Source organism: Sapajus apella, unplaced genomic scaffold (genome assembly GCF_009761245.1).
Source record: "Sapajus apella isolate SASKATOON/1434 unplaced genomic scaffold, GSC_monkey_1.0 scaffold6, whole genome shotgun sequence".
Lineage (NCBI taxonomy): Eukaryota > Metazoa > Chordata > Mammalia > Primates > Cebidae > Sapajus > Sapajus apella.
Genome location: NW_022436946.1, coordinates 32,187,301 through 32,208,044, shown reverse-complemented (window position 1 = coordinate 32,208,044; position 20,744 = coordinate 32,187,301). Strand labels below are relative to the sequence as shown.

Here is a 20,744-nt window from a genome sequence, read left to right as displayed (position 1 = left end):
GAAAACAAACAAATGGCTGGGGAGAGATGCCAGGATTTGCATGTTGGTGTGTCAGATGGACATGTGGCCAGAATCCTTTTGATTAAGTTTGTAATTCAAAGAAATACAGAGGCTGGGCGTGGTGGCTCACGCCTGTAATCCCAGCACTTTGAGAGGCTGAGGCAGGCAGATCACCTGAGGTCAGAAGTTCAAGACTAGCCTGAACAACATGGTGAAACCCTATCTCTACTAAAAATACAAAAAATTAGCTGGGCGTGGTGGCAGGCGCCTGCCATCTCGGCTACTTGGGAGGCTGAGGCAGAAGAATCGGTTGAACCTGGGAGGCGGAGGTTGCAGTTAGCTGAGGTTGCACCACTGCATGCCAGCCAAGGCAAGGCAACAAGAGCAAAACTCTGTCTCAAAAAAAAAAAAAAAAAAAAAAGTACAGAAGATAGAGCCTGCCTGTGCCTGCACACCTGAGAGCAGGCCATGGGGACATAAGATTGATGTCTTTAATCTTGTCAGAACTGACAAACTGACAGACATTGGGGCAAAAAAAGTGAGTACATTAGAGAAATGTGGCCAGGTGTCAGCGTGGGCGGTGGGGTGGGGGTCTTCAGAATACATGGCCAAATCTTAGTGGGACACTGGTGTCTAGGGAGCTTCCTTAGCAAGCATCGTGTAGCTGCATAATCTGCAGCAATGGGCAGTTAGGAAGAAGACTGTAGGTTTTCCTGATCATGGTCTTTCACCTTTCCTTCTTGTCCATCTTCAGAGGAGTCGCTGCAGAGACCAGGAGAGACAGAAGTGTGTGAAGGGTGTGCCTAGTGCCCAGCCCTCAATTCTTCAGGCTGCTCTGCCAAAGGGAGATGGACATGAGCTTCAACTTTTAAAGTTAAATGAGTCTTAGAAAACAAAATGAGACTAGTTGAAAAAGGGATAACGTTAAAAAAATTAAGTCATATAGCCAAGATGTGAACAGATGTTTTCCAGTGGGAAAAGGGGACTTTACAGAACAAATATTAGGTAGGCATTACAAAAATGCAACTGTTTACACACACACGTGTAACTATGTGTGTGTATGTGTGTATGTGCATGTGTAAACAGCTGCATTTTTGTAATGCCTACCTAATTTTTACATGTATACTTATATAAATACAAACAATATAACTATTATTGCACACACACATATATATGATGATAGAGGATGTGGCATGTAGAATGAACCTTGAGAAATGGGTTGGAATGTGGGGAATCCCAGGTGGGAATCAGAAATTCAGGAGAAGAGCTTCAACAAAAACTGCAAAGACAGTACAGACTTGCCACAGGGAGGTACAGAACCATTCTAGAGGACCACTTTGAATTCCAGATTGACAGGAAAGTTAGGGTGTGTAAATGGGATGATACGGCTTGGATGGGCAGTTTACATCAAATAGTGGCAGTGACTGAAGTCACAATGTCTATATTTCTCCCTTCTAAACCTAACTCACAGTAGTTGGTCAATAAAGTCTTGCCGAATAAATGAAAAACAAAACAAAACAAAAAAACAATGAAGTGACGGGACTGCCAAGCGGTAGAGCCTCTCTTTTACGTACTAAGCAATGGACAGCCAGGAAAGGATACCTTAGAGGGGAATGACGTTGGTAGAGGGTGTTTCAGGAACATGGCTGAAGAGCCTCGCTCACAGCCTTAGCTGGGAGGTTGAATAAAGGACGGTAGCAGGACCACTTCAGCCTTTGAGGATACTTTTGGGAGCCCTGGTGGATTTCCAGCATCAACGCTTACTGAGGGCTGCTTTCCATCCCCAGGTTCTTTCCGGCATTTGTAATTTCCAATCCACTTAGGACACTTTTACTCCTATGAAACCATTTCTGTTGGAGCCGTGAGAGGAGACAAACAGTATAAGACGCCCTGGACTCATGGGATGCCGGGTCCCTGGAAGCGCCCATCCTTTGGATGACCACGTGTGCCTTGCTGGCGTCCTGCTCAGAAAGTCCAGTGTCATCCGCTCATCGCCCTCCACACGACCAGGGGGCGCCCGCGGTCTCGGCCCGCCTAGTTCGCAGGCGTGGGTCCTCCCTCGCTGTGCCGGGCTGGGCCATATCCTCGGACCCAGAAGACGCGTCAGAGTTCCACACTGGCCAATGAGAACTGTCCATGTACTACCGGGGGCGGGGCTGCCAAGGGAGGAGGAAGATGGCGGCGGGGGCGAGGTGAGGTGTTGGCAGTGGAAAGGGGTTCGGGCGTGGGGGGCGGGGGTCGCGGGGCGATGGCCCGCTCCGGCCGCAGGGGCGGATAAAAAGCCGTCACGCCGCGGGAGTGGGCGGGAGGGAGAGAAGGTGCCCGAGCGCCACAAGAGTATGACGGGGCTGTACGAGTTGGTGTGGCGGGTGCTGCACGCGCTGCTCTGTCTGCACCGCACGCTCACCTCCTGGCTCCGCGTTCGGTTCGGCACCTGGAACTGGATCTGGCGGCGCTGCTGCCGCGCAGCCTCTGCCGCGGTCCTAGCGCCGCTCGGCTTCACGCTCCGCAAGCCCCTGGCTATCGGCAGGAACCGCCGTTACCACAGGCACCCGCGCGGGGGGTCGTGCTTGGCCGCCGCCCACCACCGACTGCGCTGGCGGGCAGACGGCCGTTCCCTGGAGAAGCTGCCTGTGCACATGGGCCTGGTGTTCACCGAGGTGGAGCAGGAGCCCAGCTTCTCGGATATCGCAAGCCTCGTGGTGTGGTGTATGGCCGTGGGCATCTCCTACATTAGCGTCTACGACCACCAAGGTGAGGCCCGGTGCGGTGGTGGGGGGTGGCCGAGGCGTCTTGGACCGCCGGAACCACTCGTCTGGCGGGTGGTGCCCAGGTGGCTCCGCACACGGCTCGGCGAGTTGCCGCGGACCCTCTGTGCAAATCACAGCGCTAGCGCTTTCGAGGAAGGGAGATCAGCTTTATTGAACACCTACTAAATCCCTGGATTTGACTCAGTCGCTTTTTAACATTTTACAAATATCCCTTATTTGTTATAATACCGCAGTATTATAGATGGTATTCGTATACCCATGTTTCCCAAGAGGGAGCCAGGGTTTAAAAACGTTAATTGATTTGCCAAAGGCCACAAAGATCGTATTGGGGCCGCAAAGATTGTAATGGGGATATTGGAATTTTGGCCAGTCTGTGCTTTTTCACAGTCTTTGCCTTTGGTTACACCATAGTGTTTCTTTAAGAGAGGTTCCAGGCGCTGTTTTTAAGCCGCAGGCAGGCTCCAGAGAACTTAGGCAGGGGCTGTGTGATAGGTACTCCAAATGGGAGCGGTTGGGATTAGTGGGTATTTGAACTGGGTTTATGAAAAGTATGTGAGAGACTGGATAGGCAGAAAAGAAAAATGGTTCCTTTCTGTCTTGGAAGTCTGGGATAGTTTGTGATCCTTGATCATCAGTGCCCAACACAGTACTTGATATAATTGTCCTTTCATACGTTTTGATTGAGAGAATGAATTTCACCATTGGGAGTTTTTGTAGGTACAGAAATTCAATACTTATTGGGTAGCTACAAACCTAAAGCATTGTGCTAGGCATATTCCTTGGAATCTTGCATTTAATTCCATGGACTCTCGGGCTTGTCAGGAGGTAGGCACATACTCGTATATTTGACATGGTTAATAACCATGTCAAAGTGTTGAGGGTAAAATTACTACTGTGAGAAGAGAAGAGAGAAATTGTGAATGGAGGCACTTGAGAAGTTCATGCAGTGGAGGTGGGATTTAAGCAGGACCTTGAAGAATTGGTAGGAGATAAAAGTTGAGGAAGACGCTAAATGTCCGTTTTGGGTTTCAATCAAATCTTGAAAGCATTGGAATTTCTTTAAAGATAAAGATGTGATAAGAATGATTTAGGAGTATTGGTATGAAGGAAAGATAAGGAAAGTGTTATTTTCTGTTCAGTAAATTACCTGTGTGCTCTAAAGACGCATAAATCTTTGTCAGATAGGTAAATTTAAGTCCAGGGTTTTGTCAGAAAGGGAAGATGTAGGTCAGACAGTAACCGTTACAGGGTGAGTTCGGATTGCCCTATCATCTTTCCTGCAGTCCTCAAGGAATATGATGACTCAGTAGCCTGTCATTACCAAATGATGATTTGCCCTATAGGGCAAAGTTTGCTATATTCTGGGACTGACATTTTATGGAAATTGCTAAAGAACTCAGCAGACCAATAGAAATCATGAGACTGTTGGGAGGTGACACAATTCATGCCTAAACCAACGCAGCCAGTATTGTCTGGCAAAAGAATAAGTGAAGCAAAAGTGGACATCAAAGACATTAAGCAATGTGGTGGATTGATGTATAGCCAAGTGATTCTTGTAAAGCAAGTACCTTTATCTTGTAGTAGGGAAGGAAAATGTATAGCTAAATTGTTTGACTTGGGGACCATGCCTGCTAGTACAGATTATAATGTTGCCACATTTCCTTGTTCTGGCAATTCCTGTGTTTAAATTGCTGTTGTGATTCGGAAGTATCATGTCATATTTGTTGAAAGAAAAATGATTGGTAATGAAAAGGAAGAAGTAAGCTAAACCAAGTTTTGACTGAAAACTGAAAGGCAGCTTAAGGAGCATTTTCAGTGAAGGGGCTTACAGGATTTTTGTGTCTTAACTGTAAAAGCAGTTTTTTTGTTTGTTTAAAGGAATAAGGGATAATATCATTCCTGAATTAAGAGACCTTTAATTAGTCCATCCTTGGTTTGATTCATTCATGCATTCATTTACAGGTGACGTTTGGGGTCTGTTAAGTACCAGGTACTCTTCCAGACATGGGAATGCAGTGGTGTACTCACAGAACTTAGATTTCAGTGAGAGTCTGACAAATAATATAAGTAGATAAATGCGTGGTAATATAAGTGCAGTAAGGAACAATAAAGCAGGGAAGGGAAGATAGGAATGTTGAAAGTCAGTGGTGTAGGAAGGGGTACAGTTTTAAACAGGGAGCCCAAGGGAAGGCTCAATAACTTTGAATATAGACTTGAAAATATAGGCCATGTGGATATCTAAGAATTACTCAGGGGGAGTATAGACAAGCTTTATTCAGTGTTTCTTTTTTTTTTTTTTTTTAATTTTATTATTATTATTTTTTGAGACGGAGTCTTGCTCAGTTGCCCAGGGTGGAGTGCAGTAGTGCAATCTCAGCTCACTGCAACCTCCGCCTCCCAGGTTCAAACAGTTCTCCTGTCTCAGCCTACCTGAGTAGCTGGGACTACAGGTGTGTGCCACCATGGGCTAGTTTTTGTATTTTTAGTACAGATGGGGTTTGGCCATGTTGGCCATGCTGGTCTCTTAACTCCTGACCTCAGGTGATCTGCTCTCTTCAGCTTCCCAAAGTGCTGGGATTACAGGCGTGAGCCACCATGCCTGGCCATATTGAGTGTTTGTAAATAAACTTCTATTTAAGCCTATTTCTAGATAGATGTGTAACATGTAAAAAATCCTGTTGACATAAATGCCACTGGGATACAAGAAGTACAAGAAATGGTGTCTCTTAAGGAGTTTACACTCAAGTAAGGATGTCCATTAAAAATTAACACAAGGTAACATAGAAATACTAAGTGAATGGCAGAGACTTTAAGGAGTGAAAAATGGAACATTCCCTGGGTTACCTCCATATTCCTTTGGTGAGGAAGGGAAGTGACACCTGAGATGGACCTAGTCAAAAAAGATAGAATTGAGATTGGCGTGAACAGTGTTCTCTGTATGTGTGAATGGGATTTCCCCAGTGGCAGCATTCGCATTAGACTAGCTTCAGTAATAGCATTGAGTAGAGTGTTGGGAGCAGTTAATATAGTAGGTTAATTTATGTAATGAAAGTTGGGAAATGAGACAGGATGAATGAAGGCTTGGACATCTATTCTGGTTATCTGTTGCTTTGTAGAAATCTACCCAGAGCATAGTGTTTTAAAACAGCAATTTATGTATTGACTTAGTTCAGTTGGGCAGTTTTTCCTTTGGGTCACTCATAAGGTTTCAGTCAGTTAGAGTCTGGGACCTGAAGGTTTCTCGTTATATCTGGTGCTTGGTTTTTGATGGTTGGAATAGATGGGTCAGGTTGGTCATCTGGCTTCACATGGTCTGGAGGTTGTTGGACTTTCTTTTTTAATAGTGGCTTCAGGGTTACCAGTTAACTAACTTCCCCCAGAACAAACAAATGTTTCCAGACACTTAGCCAAAGGCCAAAGCTGAAAAGTGTCTTATGATCTAGCCTAGGAAATTATGCGGCGTTAATGTTGCTGTCTTCTCTTGGTCAGAGAAGTCTCATGTCTGCTCTGCATCAAGAAAGTGGAGAAATAGACTTCACCTCACAAGGAGAAAATGGCTTGTGTGGAATGGTGGAGTGAGGATTGAAGGGGGATTGATGGCAGCCACTTTGAAGACAAGCTTAGCACCTTACATTTTCTCCTGCCCTACACCCCTTTGCGCTCAAATTTATATTTAAATTCATTCTAATGGTAGTTGAATCTAGATAATAATGTTTAATCCTTAGACTAAAAGATCCATTATATTGTCCTTGATTCGACTCTGCCAGCAAACTGATCTTTTAATTTTTCATTTACCTGCAATATTTCTTGATTATAATAGTTTCTGCAAGTAATTCTTTCATCTATCAAAAATTGGAGTTTTCTCAGGACAGTGATCAGGAATTTGCTTGAGCTCAGAATTCTAGCGAAATTTGGCTGTTCTGCCTATATGGTTATAAATTAGAAAATGATCATAACTAGTATGGTACAAGAACCAGGGGTTGGGGTAAATGGATTTTGTTGTTACAGCCTTAGGGGTGTCGTGTTTGCCTGTGTCTCACATGGAAGTACATTTGTCTCCAAGTTATCTGGTTATGTATTGTTATCTTAAGTGATGGAACTTGTTGTTACTTCCTGGCTGTACTGTGACTTGCTGAGAACCTTGCTGTTGGTCACTGTTTTTCAAAACCTGTCTGTGGACCATCTGTAAATTAGTCGTCGGGTGTGCTTATAAAAAATACAGATTCAACACACTTAGTAATCAGACTGAATGAGGTAACTGGGACCTGATCATCTGTTTTTAATCACGCTGCCTATATACTTCTGCACACTGAAGTTTAACCCTAATGCAGATCAAAAGATACTATTTTCATGTTCCTTTTCATGACTGAGGATAATTTGGGGTAGGCCTTAGGATTATTTGCTGTAAATTGGAATGATCCAGAATAAAGCATTGCCTTCTGTGTGAAAATTCAACAGTAAAACAGCAAAATTTTTTTTGTGCTGCTCTTTCTAGTGCTATTTCCTTAGTTTATTTAAAAACAAGCTAGGTGTCTTTTGAAATGGTTTTTGGGTACAGGTTTCTCACAGTAATATTTTAAAAGTCTGCCTGATATATCCTCCTTTTTCAACCAATTTCTCAATGCTTTGCATATCTTTTGCTACATCTGTATTTAGATTATTTAATGTTCCATCCTCCTGGAACCCCCTCCTCTCCTTTTTCTGACAAATGGCTGTATGCCTACAAAGAGGCTATTGTTGATCTTTCTGAGTCAATCCTAAATAATCACCTTGTATATTTTAGCATCTCTTGACTATTCACTCCATTCCGTATCTTACTGTATCTCTGAATCTCCTCAGAACTTCAAATATCTCTAAAGGTACTTCTGTTCTCTGCTTTGTGTAGTCATATTTACATGTGTATGTGCATAAACTTTCTTACTAGATTATAAGCTCCACAGATGCTATCCATCCTTCGCATTTTTGCTTTCTTACTGAGTGTATTTTGGTGTTATTCATGTAATGAATAGTTAATATGTGTTCTTTGAATTCAAAGAAGGGCTGCATTTCCTGTAGATAAGATAAAGAACTGAGTTGTACTTTCTGTTTCCCAATGCTAATACCCAGAAGCCTTAAAGTAATGGAGGAAAATGTACAGTTTGCCCTATTTTACTTATTTGGCACAGTGACACAGATGCTATTGGGAAGTATGATTTTCTTAAGTTTCTTCTCCTTGTGTTGGAATACAGAGGTGCCAGAAATGTTGAAAGTCTAAATTTAAATGTGATTACATTTTACATACTGAATAGTACAACCTAGAATGCTTATCTTTCCTCAGGTGGGAACTCACGTAAGGGAACATTTTATTCTTAATCTTTATCTTTGTGTAGTTCATTTCTTATACAGAATTTCACATTTATCTTAACATCCTGAAATGTCCTTCCTCTTCACCTTTTTCTGGCAGAGAGCTAGCTACCTGTCAAAAGATTGTTGAATCTTTTTTTTTTTGAGATGGAGTCTGGCTCTGTTGCCCAGCCTGGAGTGTAGAGGTGCAGTCTCGGCTCACTGCAACTCCAGGATTCTAGCTATTCTCCTGCCTCAGCCTACTGAGTAACTGGGATTATAGGCATATGCCACCATGACGGCTAATTTTTTGTATTTTTAGTAGAGATGGGGTTTCACCATGTTGGCCAGGCTGGTCTTGAACTCCTGACCTCAAAATCCACCTGCCTCAGCCTCCCAAAGTGCTGGGATTACAGGTGTGAGCCACTGTGCCCAACCTGTTGATTCTCTTAAGTCCATCCTCATGTGAAAAGTTGAGACCCTGCCTCAATCAATCAATCAAACCTGTATCTGAATAGTAATAATTACCCTTTGTTGAGTTTTACTCTGTATTGGATACTATAGAAAAGTGCCTTAGCAGTTTTACAGATAAAGAAGCTGAGAAATAAAAAGCCAGGTTCCAAATCTAATAAGGAGCAGATCTAGAATTTGAACCAGATTTTTATTCTAGAGCATTTGGCTTAACCATTACATTATTTTGATTTCCACTGGTAAGAGAATGTGACCACAACAGTCACTGTTAGTACTATTTTTGATTCTTTTGGGTCATCCTAAAGCCTTGGTAAACAGGCGCTTATCTACAGGTGATAGAAATTATTTGTAAAATACACTTAAAGGCTAATGGAGATTTCTTCACCCACCAGTATATATGTTCATCCTTTGAGTTATAGGACACATTTTTTAAAAATCAACTAAAAATGTAATGTTATGGTGCTCCAGCTTTGTGTAGAGCTGTTACTTTGTCAGATGAGCAGTCTGTAAACACATTCTCATTTTAACAATGTGCAACAAGGTACTGAAAAAACCCACATGGAATGTTCACCTTACATATCTCTTGTGCTGACAAGCTGGAGCTTAAACCCAGCGCTCATTTTGTTGTACTTTGTCACCATTACACATACCTGGTCCCTTACGACAGCACTGTAGTATATATAATTTTCTACAGTGTAATTGTTGTTCTGTGAGGTGTCCTGAGGGGCTCTCTCCTGAAATAAAATACCTTAATGGCCTGTGTATTTTGTTATGATTTATTTTCTTATTATTGCTTCAGTCATGTAAAATTTTAATGGTAGATTTTTTTCACTTTAAATAATTGCTCCATAAATATATGTTTTCTCCTCTGTAGATTTCTCTCTAGTCGTTTTATAATTGGGTTGTTAGAGGTAACTTAAGTGTCTAGTTTAAAAGGAAAAGAGGTAGGTCAATTTTCAGAATTGGCATTTATTTATAAATAGAGATTACTTTAATTCCATAAGCAGTGAAGTGCTTAATAATGAGGAGAGATTGTTTCAGTGTTTATCTCATTTTTTCCCTGTTGTTTGTTCTTGTAAGTACTTGCTATTATATTATTTCTAAAAAAAAGTCTGTTTCTGTAGAAGGGAATGAATAATCACAGTAAAAATTCCAGTTTCAGATTTAAAAGAGGTAGTAAATGTTTTTAAAAGTCTCATTTTATAGACTTGATTATACATTTCACATACATTTTAAAATAATCAGTATTTAAGTAATACAGATAAGATTTGCTGATGGAATACCTTTCTAATTAATTTTTTAGAAATGTGCATATCATGGCTTTATTAGTTAATGTGTAAGACTGAATACAATATGTAATCTAATAGATGGATTGAACATATTCAGTTCTCTCTTCCGTGACACCACAAATGCTCTTCTAATCCATATGCCTGGTTTCTCCTCTGTCGCACTTCCAAATATTGTGGTGTCCTAGAGTTTGGAGCTGTATGTATGCCCTTGTCTTTCTATTATTTATTTTATTGCAACTACTCAATTCTGTTAGTGTAGCCAAAAAGTGGCCATAAGTGAATGGGTATGGCTGTTTTCCATAGCAGTAGTTTGCTGACCCCTGTCCCCCAGGTGATCTCCCCAATCCCGTGGCTTTAAATGTCATGTGTGTGCTGACACGCAGGTTTGAGCTGTAAATACAGCCCTGATATCTCTCATAATTCCAAACTTCTATATCTAACTCCTTGTCTGACATCTACTTTTATTAGGTAAATCCTATGCCTTCTATGTCTAAAACAGTACTTTTGAGACCTAACCCTTGTTTTAGTCTCCACTGCAGCCACCCAAGTTTAAGTTACCATTGTTCTTTCACCTGGATTGTTGTAGTAGCCTCCTAATTGATCTCCATTTCTATCCTGGTCCCTGTATAATCCATTCTTCACCTACCAGAAGGTGATCTTTTTTTCATGCTGTCATTCAGACTGAATAAAACCCTCCAACAGCTTCTCATTGTACTTGGAATGCTTTCGAAGTTAATTACCAAGGCCCATAGTCCCCTTTATGTTACAGCCACTGCTGGCATCTCTGGTCTCGTATGATATTCCTCTTTCCTCGAATGTGGTGAGAAACCTGAGTACTGAGAGAATATGCAATAAAGTGATTCTTATAATAGTAATCACCTGGGGAACTATTGATTTTTATATTTTAAGAACTGAAAAAAGCAGCAAAAAACTTTTTTGTTTAATACAATTGTTAAAATAATCATGAGTCTAGCACCAAGGAAGGATACCAGTCCCATATTATACAAGTGAAAAAAGCAGGATACAAAATTGCATAACACATACACTAGGATTACATGTGCATGTAGACAAAGACTAGAAAATATTGAGAAGTAGAAATAATTGTGTTACAATGATAGGGTTAGTGACATTCCAATAGTTTGTTATGTGGAAGGTTAGGGAACATGCCCTTATTTTCTAAACTTTCAACATCTTATTTTTTAAGACTAGAATTTAAAACAAATGTTTCTTAGAATATAAAATGAAGTCTTCATTTGGCCCCCAAAATGCATACCTGCTGTTTATTAAGAAATAACAAAGCATGATAGTCTTTCTGAGGTATATCTTTGCTAGAATAATTTTCTTTTCATGGAAGTTGAAGATTTTGTGGTTTTTCTTTTATTTTTTCACCTTTTATTGTAGATTCAGGGGATATGTGTGCAGGTTTATTACCTTGGAAATTGGAAGATTTTCTTGGGTGTGTTTTGTCATAAATGGCGATTTGCTATATCTTCCTTCTTTCTTTCTTTTTTTAATAGATAGGATCTTACTTTGTTGCCCAGGCTGGAGTACAGTGGTGCGATCATAGTTCACTACAGGCTTGAACTGGGCTCAAAGAATCCTTTCGCTTCAGTCTCCTGAGTAGGTGGTACTACAGGCACAAACCACCATGCCTGTCTCTTTCTCACACACATACACACACACACACACACACACACACACACACACACGCGCGCACACACACAGGGTCTTGCTACATTGCCCTGGCTGGTCTCAAATTCCTGACCTCAAGTGATCCTCCCATCTCAGCCTCCCAAAGTATTTGAGATTATAGGCATGAGCCACCATGCCCAGCCCATTTATCTTTTTTCTTTATATTTCATGTAATTTACATTTGGGAAATTGAGAGTACATGAAATATAATTTTAAAGCAAAAAGCATAAAGTAAAATTCTTTAAGTGATTATTGCAAAAACTTATTTTAGATTCCCAAGTCACTCCTAAAGAATTCAAATATCTGTCCACCCTGTGAAACCTCCTTAAAAGCCTTTTTAAAAAGAGCTCTAGAAGCAGGAGAATCGCTTGAACCCAGGAGGCGGAGGCTGCAGTGGCCGAGATCATGCCATTGCACTCCAGCCTGGACAAGAGAGTGAGACTCCGTGTAATTAAAAAAAAATAAAGTAAAAGAGCTCTAGTCCTAGTTTTTTCAAAAAATATTACTCATTTGGAGGGGAATTCAAAATTTAATTGTACAGTGGGATGTGGGATTGTTCCTTTATCAGAATTAGAAATAGTAACTGAACTGAATAATGAGAGGGATACCTGGATTTCAGGCTAAATTCGTAGATGCTTGGCCAGAGACAATTGCTTGACCTTTCTGAATCTATTTCCTCTTCTGTAGAAGGATGAAATAAAATAATTCTTGAGGCTCAATACTATATAATTCTGTAAAATACTGTTTTCTTAAAAATTTCAGTATTTTCAAGTGTTTTCCCTCAATCGGTTATTTCTGAATGAAGATGGCATCAGCTTCCTTTTACATAAAAATAATTTTCATAATAGTTTCTTTACCACTTTGGCTTTAGTTTAGATTCTAGAAGGGAAACAGGATAAATTATAATATGAGAAAAATAATTTGTACATATGATATTACTAAAGGAATTGCCTGTTTTAGTCAAAGCTAACCTTATATCTTGTATTTCTTGTGTATCATGTGAAGTGTGTGTGTAGACATTGAATCCTGAAGAAAATTGTAAGCTGATAATATTGCTTGTAGATAAGTATAATCTGATTTCTGGGTGGGGGTCAAGTTATGAGTTACTAGGAATCATCTTGCTCATAGTGTCTTATCTACACACTTAGTAGTTCTCAGACACTACACTTTTAAATTTCATCTCTGCATCCAAATCAGCCAAGACAAAGATTCTGTTCAAATAGCTTTATGAAAGTCTTTATAAGAGACATTTTGTAACCATGTCGCTCTGTAATATTCTTTCCTTTTAATGGAACTTCTGCCTGTGTGCAATAAGGAAGTGTCTGCTTTTATTGTGGGAGGTTCCTGGAAACCTAAGAAAAATTCCATTCAGTGACATGTTCCTTTATGTTTTGTTGTTGTTAAGTGGCACTTTGTACATTGGTAATTCAGTTTATTAAATAAACACTGAACTGCTATATGGAAAATATGGGAAAAGGGATGAGTAAGGCACATGTTCACAAGTAAGTCTACAATTTAGTGGGAGAGGGAGAGTGGAGAGATTTAAGATATAATAAAAAGTAGAATATTAGTTTATTAACAAGTTTAGATGAGTGTATGTGGAGGGGATGAGGATGAGGGTAAGCCAGAGGAGGAATGGGGCACATCTGCCTGGGGAATTGGGAAAGGCCTCTTGAAGGTAAGTGATATTTCAGCTGGCCTGTGAAGAATTAGGAGAATTTAACAGTCATAGGCTTGGGAAAGTGGCATAAAGGATGGAGGTTGGAGTCACTCCATGTGTTTTTGAGGAACTTAGGCAATTCTAATTTGTGGGGATAAAGTATAACTGAGAAGTGGAAAGCCTCATTTATTTCATAAAATAAATGATTTCTGTTCAACAAGCATGGAGGCATAGGCTAGAATGTTAATGTTGCGCTGAGCAGTTTGTTCTTAATACACTAGGCATTTTAGGAACCATTTAAGATACTGAAGTTGGAATGTGCCAGGACTAAAGATGTACTCAAAGAAGAATAATCTGGTAGTGAAGCTAGCAGTACTTAATAGAAGGGGGCAGAAACACCCACAGAAGTTGGTTATAATATTATAAGGAAGTAGGCTGGGCCAGTGGTTCATGTCTATAATCTGAACTCTTTGAGGCCTGAGGAGGAAGGATCACTTGAGGTCCAGGAGTTGGAGACCAGCCTGATCAGCAAAGCAAACCCCTATCTCTACAAAAATAAAAAATAAAAAAATTAGCTGGGCACAGTGGTGTGCACCTGTAGTCCCGGCTACTCAGGAGGCTGAGGCAGGGGAATCACTTGAGCCTAGAAGCTGAGGCTGCAGGGAGCTATGATAGCCCCACTGCATTCCAGCCTGGATGACAGGGTGAGTACCTGCTTCTTAAAAATATATATGTGTATATATAATAAAGAACAACACAATGGCTTGGAAAAGTGGGGGCAATGGACAGAAAGGAGTATGAGCTTAGCATAATTAGTAGGGCTTTGAGGGGTGATAATGGGAGAATAGGGAGAATGCCTGGGTGACTGGGCAGATACTGATGTTTTTTTTTTTTTTTAGAAATGGAGCGTCAAGAAGATGGACTTTGTTTTTAATTATAAACCACTTTATAGAGGTTATGATTTTAAATCACCTGTTGTCCTACCCCTATATATTTACTGTTCTCATTTTGCTTGTCCTCTTCCAGTCTCATCCTTAAGTGCATATAAGTTATACACTTAAAGTCCTGATCCTTTTTATTTATTTTCTAACCTTGATGTCATATAAGTGTTTTGAGAGCCAGCTGCATTAGATAAGCCACCAGGGTTTGGCTTTGTGTGCTCTCAGATGCCTACAGAACTTCATGGTAGAATTAGATGTTTGAATGACATAGAAATGTTAGGAACTAAATGAGTCTGTTTCTATTAAAAATTTTAATGTTTTTTTCATCATGGCTACTTTTCCATTAATTTTAATTTTTAAAGGTACTTATTCATTATCTTAATTACTTGGTTTTTTTGGCACCCCCTTCAATTTTTGCACCCAAAATTTTGCCACGCTTATTTTTGTCTGGGCTTTTTTTTTGTTTTTAAGTGACTAGAATCAGGAAAGGAGGAACATATGGACAAAAAGAAAGGGCTGAGGTGGGAACCCTGAGGAATAATCTTAATTTAGGGTGAATAGAGGAAAGGATTCAGTGGAAAGTGAGAGTGGACCTTTCAAGGAGCGAGGTTGGGTGTTGAATCAGGGAGACCATTGAGACAAGTTGGTATGAAGACAGAATTTGGGGGAGGAAGCATGGTGGTCATTAATGGTAATGCTTCAGAAAAGCTGAGAAGGGAAGAATAAAGATTGAAGAGAGGTAGTGAATATTTGGTGATAAGATTGTCATCCATTGCTTTGAAGAGGGCAAAAGTTCCTGAAAAGATTTACCATTTTAATCTGGAGGCTAACGTAAATATGAGCAAATTGGTAAGAACTGAAGGCTAGGTTTTTAAAAAGAGTATCAAAGGAGGGGATTGGTGTGATATGAACAGACAAAGCAGGCCTTTCTACTATTACCCAACACTATTAAAATGAATAAATATTAGTTTTTATGGGAAAGGGAGTTATTTACCATTTTATTTTTAATAAACGTATATATCCTGGCTGGAGTGTTATGGAGATTTTACATTTGTTTGTTTTTTTATTTGTTTAAGACAAAGAGTCTTTCTCTGTTGCCTTAGTTGGAGTTTAGTGGCATGTTCACTGTAGCCTTGAACTTCTGGGCTCAAGCAATCCTCCCACCTATGCCTTCTGAGTGACTGGGACTAAGGGCGTGTGCCACCACGTCCAGCTAATTAAAAAAATTTTTTTGGTAGAGACAGGGTTTTGCTATGTTGCCCAGGCTAGCCTGTAATTCCTGGCCTCAAGTGTTCTCCTGCCTTGGCCTCCCAAAGTGCTGGGATTACAGGTTAGAGCCACTGGCACCCAGCCCATTGTTAAGAAATTTTTGAAATTCATATGACTTCCACAATTTATGTGTACAGTACAGACCAAAGTGTGGTCTAACCTGCATAGATAATTGGAAATCTTATAAAATTTATAAGCCAGCATCATATATTTATATACTATTTTGGAATATATGCTTTTTATATCATACATGTGAAGTTTATGATTGATTTGAGGATTATCATTATATCCTACACTTTTGTATTTCTCCATAGGTATTACTGTTCTAAACATTGCCATTCAAATAGCTCCTCATATTAATCAACTTCCTTTAAAAATTTTAATACTGTTTAGTGATATATTTTTTGCTTAATCTTATGCTGGATATGGCTGTTTCAGAATGTTCACTTTTATATTTCCATGCTTAGAGTCTTATGAGTGTGGGCTTTTATAATAATTGTGGGCATTCATATGTAGTGCCATCTTAGCCTTCTACTTTTCTCTGTATATACCCACTTATATTTCAAATCTTACTAATCATGATTCCTGTGTGTATGGCTCTCCCACCTTAAGGAGGATGACTACCCAATGTATATCTCTGTCTCAATTTCTGAACTCCCATATTATTTCAGCAGACATTTATTTATTGTTTGCTTTGTGCCGGGCCCTGTGGCTGGCCCTGGTGAGGAAAACAGATAAGATCCCTACCGACATTAGTGCTTACATGACCTCTTTTGAACTCCTTCTGTGTCATGTCTCTTAATCACTTCTATTGTAACCCCCACCTAAATTTTCTATCATCAGCTGTCTAAAACTGAACTTTACCTTTTCTTCAAACCAGTTCTTTTTGTGGAATTTTCAACTTTTAAAAAATTTTATCATTTTCTGCTACCTAGGATAAAAGCCAGGAAATTTTCTACATTCACTTCTAAGTCAGTCATTTACCATATTCTCTCAATTCTTCCTTTGTGATGAATTACTTTTCCCCTCATTGCCTCAACAAATTGTGTATGGACTAACACAGTCTGCTGCTTGCCCTTCTATATGCTGCTGCCAGATTAATTCTTTTAAAGATATAAATTTTCACATATTTCCACATTGCTCAGAAATTGTTGCTTATCCATTTGGTAGGCAGAATGAGATAAAAATTAGGACTATCGTCTTACCCCTTTTCTCATATCCTTTGCATCAGCAGCATTCATCTTTTTTTTTTTTTTTAACATTCCAAACTCTTGCTTTTTCTTAAGCATTTTTTCCCATCTAGTATCCTCTCTGGTTTCTTCTGTTTAACTTTCTGAGTTCATCTCAGCTCAAGTCTTATTTTATAGAGCCTTCCTCACCAAAGGAGACCACTTTTGCTCCTTTTGTAACTATTGTTGCACATATACTTCTGGCTTGGCATTTGTATACAGTATATTCAGCAAATTCTGTGCTCTGTGTGTGTGTGTGTGTGTGTGTGTGTATATGTGAACATATTTAATATATATAATATATAAAAATATATATCAGCTCTCTGTAGAATTTCCAACTTTACCATATATTTATATATATTATATATATTAAACATCTATATTTAAAACAATAGATATATAAATATATGGTAAAGTTGGAAATTCTACAAAGAGAACTGATTTGAAGGAAAAGATGTTTTAAGCAACTATATGGGATTGTGTGTGTGTGTATTAGCCTGTGTTCTTTCTCCCAGTTATTTTGTTGAACTACTTTAAAGTCAGGCCTGACTGAGAGTACAGAGTAGGAACAATTGATAAAGATTAAAAAGGCAGTGCCCACTAGAAAGCTGTTGTCAAAGACTTGTTGCTTTTTTTTAGAGCTCTTACTAGTTTTACATTAAATGTATGTCACATAGTTCCTTTGTCTTTCTCAATAACATGACAGTAGTTAACAGTGTTAACTGTTTCCTGCATAGAAGGCCATACATTGTTTTATGTATTTTATTTCTGTGCTTTGTTTTAATTTGTAAATTGTTACTTTTTCTGTTCTCTACTTTTTACATGATCCATATTACTTCCTCTTACGATTTAAAAATCTAATTAAATTGAGGCCATAGTATTTAATACAAGTAGTAAATATGCAGAAAAAGTACATTACACTGTGAATGAGGAACATACAGGCTGTAGATCACTGCTACAATTTATAATTTCTTGGAAAAGACCCTTAAAGAGGTTAGGCCTCAGTTACTGAAACCATAAAGATTTTAAGTAAGTGATCTTTTAAAATTCCTTTCTAATTATAAATTTCTGTCATAGTCACATGCCACTACTTAAGTAGTTACCTCTTTTTTTTTTTTTTTTTTTTTTTTTTTGCTAGAAGCCAGACTCTTGTATTAACAAAGTTTTCTTGTCATATTTTCCTTTTAGATTCTAGTTTAGGACTAGTCATTACCGCTTTGTTTGGCATTTGCTCAGTTCTGGATCTAGTGTTGTTTTCACAATAAGCATTCATTAATCATTAAAGAGGAAAAATTAACCTAGTTGTGATTTACTTGCCTTTTTCTTTTTTAAAGGTATTTTCAAAAGAAATAATTCCAGATTGATGGATGAAATTTTAAAACAACAGCAAGAACTTCTGGGCCTAGATTGTTCAAAATATTCACCAGAGTTTGCAAATAGTAATGACAAAGATGAACAAGGTAAGCATGAGTATATAAATGAACATATAACATATGAAGATGTGTGTTTTGTGTTTCATGGCAATTTCTGTCACCAGGCACATTTTTTAACTGGTTCCACAGAGAATCCATAGAATGGATACATTTGTAGGGATATTGAAATGAATATATAACTAGAGGTACAACTGGTTGTTCTATGGGGTGAGGAAAGAAATTGAGCCTTTACTAGACAAGAAAGAATTTGCGTGTCTATAGATAAGAATTTTGCAGTTATCCAAGAATCCTATCAGTTGTAAAATAGCTCCTATGGAACCAGAATTGCTAAAGGTGTGTATGCTATAGGCAGTGTGTATTCCACTGTAACAGTTTTTCCTTACGGTTTTTATTTTTTCTTTTATTCTGTGTTAACTGCTAACTGTATCACAATTCTAGGTAAATTTTAGATGTGTGAAAATTTGTTAGCCGCTTATAAAATTTCTGTTTTCTAGAGGATGTAGTCACAATACATAGTCATTCTGAACGCTTTGAAAAGAAGGCAGTGTATGAATATGTACATGGATGTGATTTGGGGTACATGAGTCCTTTCAGAGGAAAGTAGCTAAATATGTTTTGATATTGAAATTGGAGAGCTTAAAGAACTGTGTGTTTATTTTGCTCTAAACTTAATGTTTCTTAAAACTGATTTTGAAATATACCTGTAAGATTGTGTTTTTACACTACATTGTTTTTTTTCCTCCAGTTTTAAATTGCCATTTGGCAGTGAAGGTGCTGTCCCCAGAAGATGGAAAAGCAGATATTGTGAGAGCTGCTCAGGACTTTTGCCAGTTAGTAGCCCAGAAGCAAAAGAGACCCACAGATTTGGATGTAGATATGTTAGGCAGTTTACTTAGTAAGTTATATATATATATATATATATATATACATATATGTATGTGTGTGTGTCTGTGTGTGTGTGTTTAGTTTTGTCACACAAGGATACAGTATGAAAAAACATTTACATTTCTTTCACTCTGTAAAGCCTGATTCTTTTTGGTGTTATACCTGTTATAATTCTGCAATTTAAAGACCCTTGTGAAAATGATTTCAAGACAATGAGATTTGTAGCCACTCACTTGCATGAGGATTTAATGGTAAAGGGGAGGACCTTTGAGGATCTTTTTTGCAGGGATGTATATTCTTGAACATAAGACTCTGCTTGCAGCCTTCCTCTTCCTCTTGCTTTTTAGTTTGAACTTTCCCTTAACTTTGAACTTAATATCTTTTTATGAGGTGATCCCAGGAATATAATCATACTGTTACCAATGATTCCTTTTTCATTCTTTCTGTTATGCTGTACCAAATATACAACTGTCTTTGTCATGTTATACCAAATACAACATTTTTTCTTCAGCTGTTTAAAAAAGCTTTTGGTTTGCTTGTTCTCTCTAGAGAATTCCTTCTAGGACCTTTTTGCCTGAATTTCATGGTCCTTCTTGTTTACTAGCATTAGCCTTGATCCTTTTGAAAGACAGTCTCCCTAATAAATTCATGTTCATTAATAGTTTCTATAGTCATACAGTTTTAGACATTAATTTATTTTTTTATTACTTACAGTATCCATTTGCTTATTAGTTATGTGTTTTCAGGTTGGGTGGGGTAGCTCACACTTGTAATCCCAGCATTTTAGGAGGCTGAGGCAGGTGGATCACTTGAGCGCAGGAGATTGAGACCAACCTGGACAACATACCAGGGTTCTCTCTGTACGAAAAAATAAAAAATTGGCCAGGCATGGTGGCTCACACCTGTGGTCCCAGCTACTCAGGAGGTTGAAGAAGGAGTATAATTTGAGGTTTGAGTTCGAGAGGCAGAAGTTGCAGCGAGCCAAGATTGCGTCACTGCACTCCAGCCTGGGTAACAGAGTGAGACCCTGTCTCAAAAAAAAAAAAAAAAGAAAAAGAAAAAGAAATGCATTTTCTGTGTAACTTACTTACTAACTGTCCATTTTTTGTTTCTTCCACTTTGACATGTATCCATCACAGAGCAAAGTCAATCTCCCGCCTCTTGGTTTTGCTAACTTCCTACTTTTGTTGACTACTTGCTTCTTACCCTACTCTTATATTCTGTACTCTGTCATCTGTCATTGTCTCACTATATTCAGGCTCATTGAGTAGTAGACCATTGTGGGGGCTCTCTGCTCAGAGGTTACTGGGATGTTGACTGTTTCCTATACCCTGTGATGCTCCAGTGAGAGAGTAATTTTATAAGGACATTCTAAAAGTTGATGGAGATCCAAAGATGACCTTCAGGTAGTCCATGGGAAAGCACTAATGTTTATTAAGCTCAGATGTTATCTGCAGGGATTCTAGGCTCGTGATAAACGAAAATGTACATAATTCTTAACTCATTAATTTGACAGAAATGAGCACTCTGAATACCATCACCTCCAAAGTTCTCCTGTGACTGCATTTAGTCCCCATTCCTGCCCCCTAAACCAACAACCACTAGTCTGGTTTCTGACTATACTATTGCTTTTTCTATAAATTTTATGTAAAAGGAATCATACAATATATAGTCTTTTATGTCTTGCTTTGTTTACTTACCATAATATTTTTGAGGTTCATCTGTGTAAAATGGTTAGTGATTCCTTATTTTTTATTGGTGAGTAGTAGTTTCTGGATATAC

At 38.8% G+C, this 20,744-nt stretch overlaps 1 protein-coding gene across 1 annotated transcript in view; it reads left to right on the top strand.

Moving 5' to 3' along the window:
* The first annotated feature begins 1,580 nt into the window (after positions 1–1,580).
* The window catches only part of NUS1 (NUS1 dehydrodolichyl diphosphate synthase subunit), a 32,867-nt gene continuing 13,703 nt past the window's right edge, over positions 1,581–20,744 (top strand). The window contains exons 1-3 of the mRNA XM_032274950.1: positions 1,581–2,754; positions 17,979–18,104; positions 18,823–18,972. Of these exons, the coding sequence (XP_032130841.1) occupies positions 1,899–2,754; positions 17,979–18,104; positions 18,823–18,972 (1,132 nt within the window). The 5' untranslated portion in view covers positions 1,581–1,898. The remainder of the gene's footprint in view (positions 2,755–17,978; positions 18,105–18,822; positions 18,973–20,744) is intronic.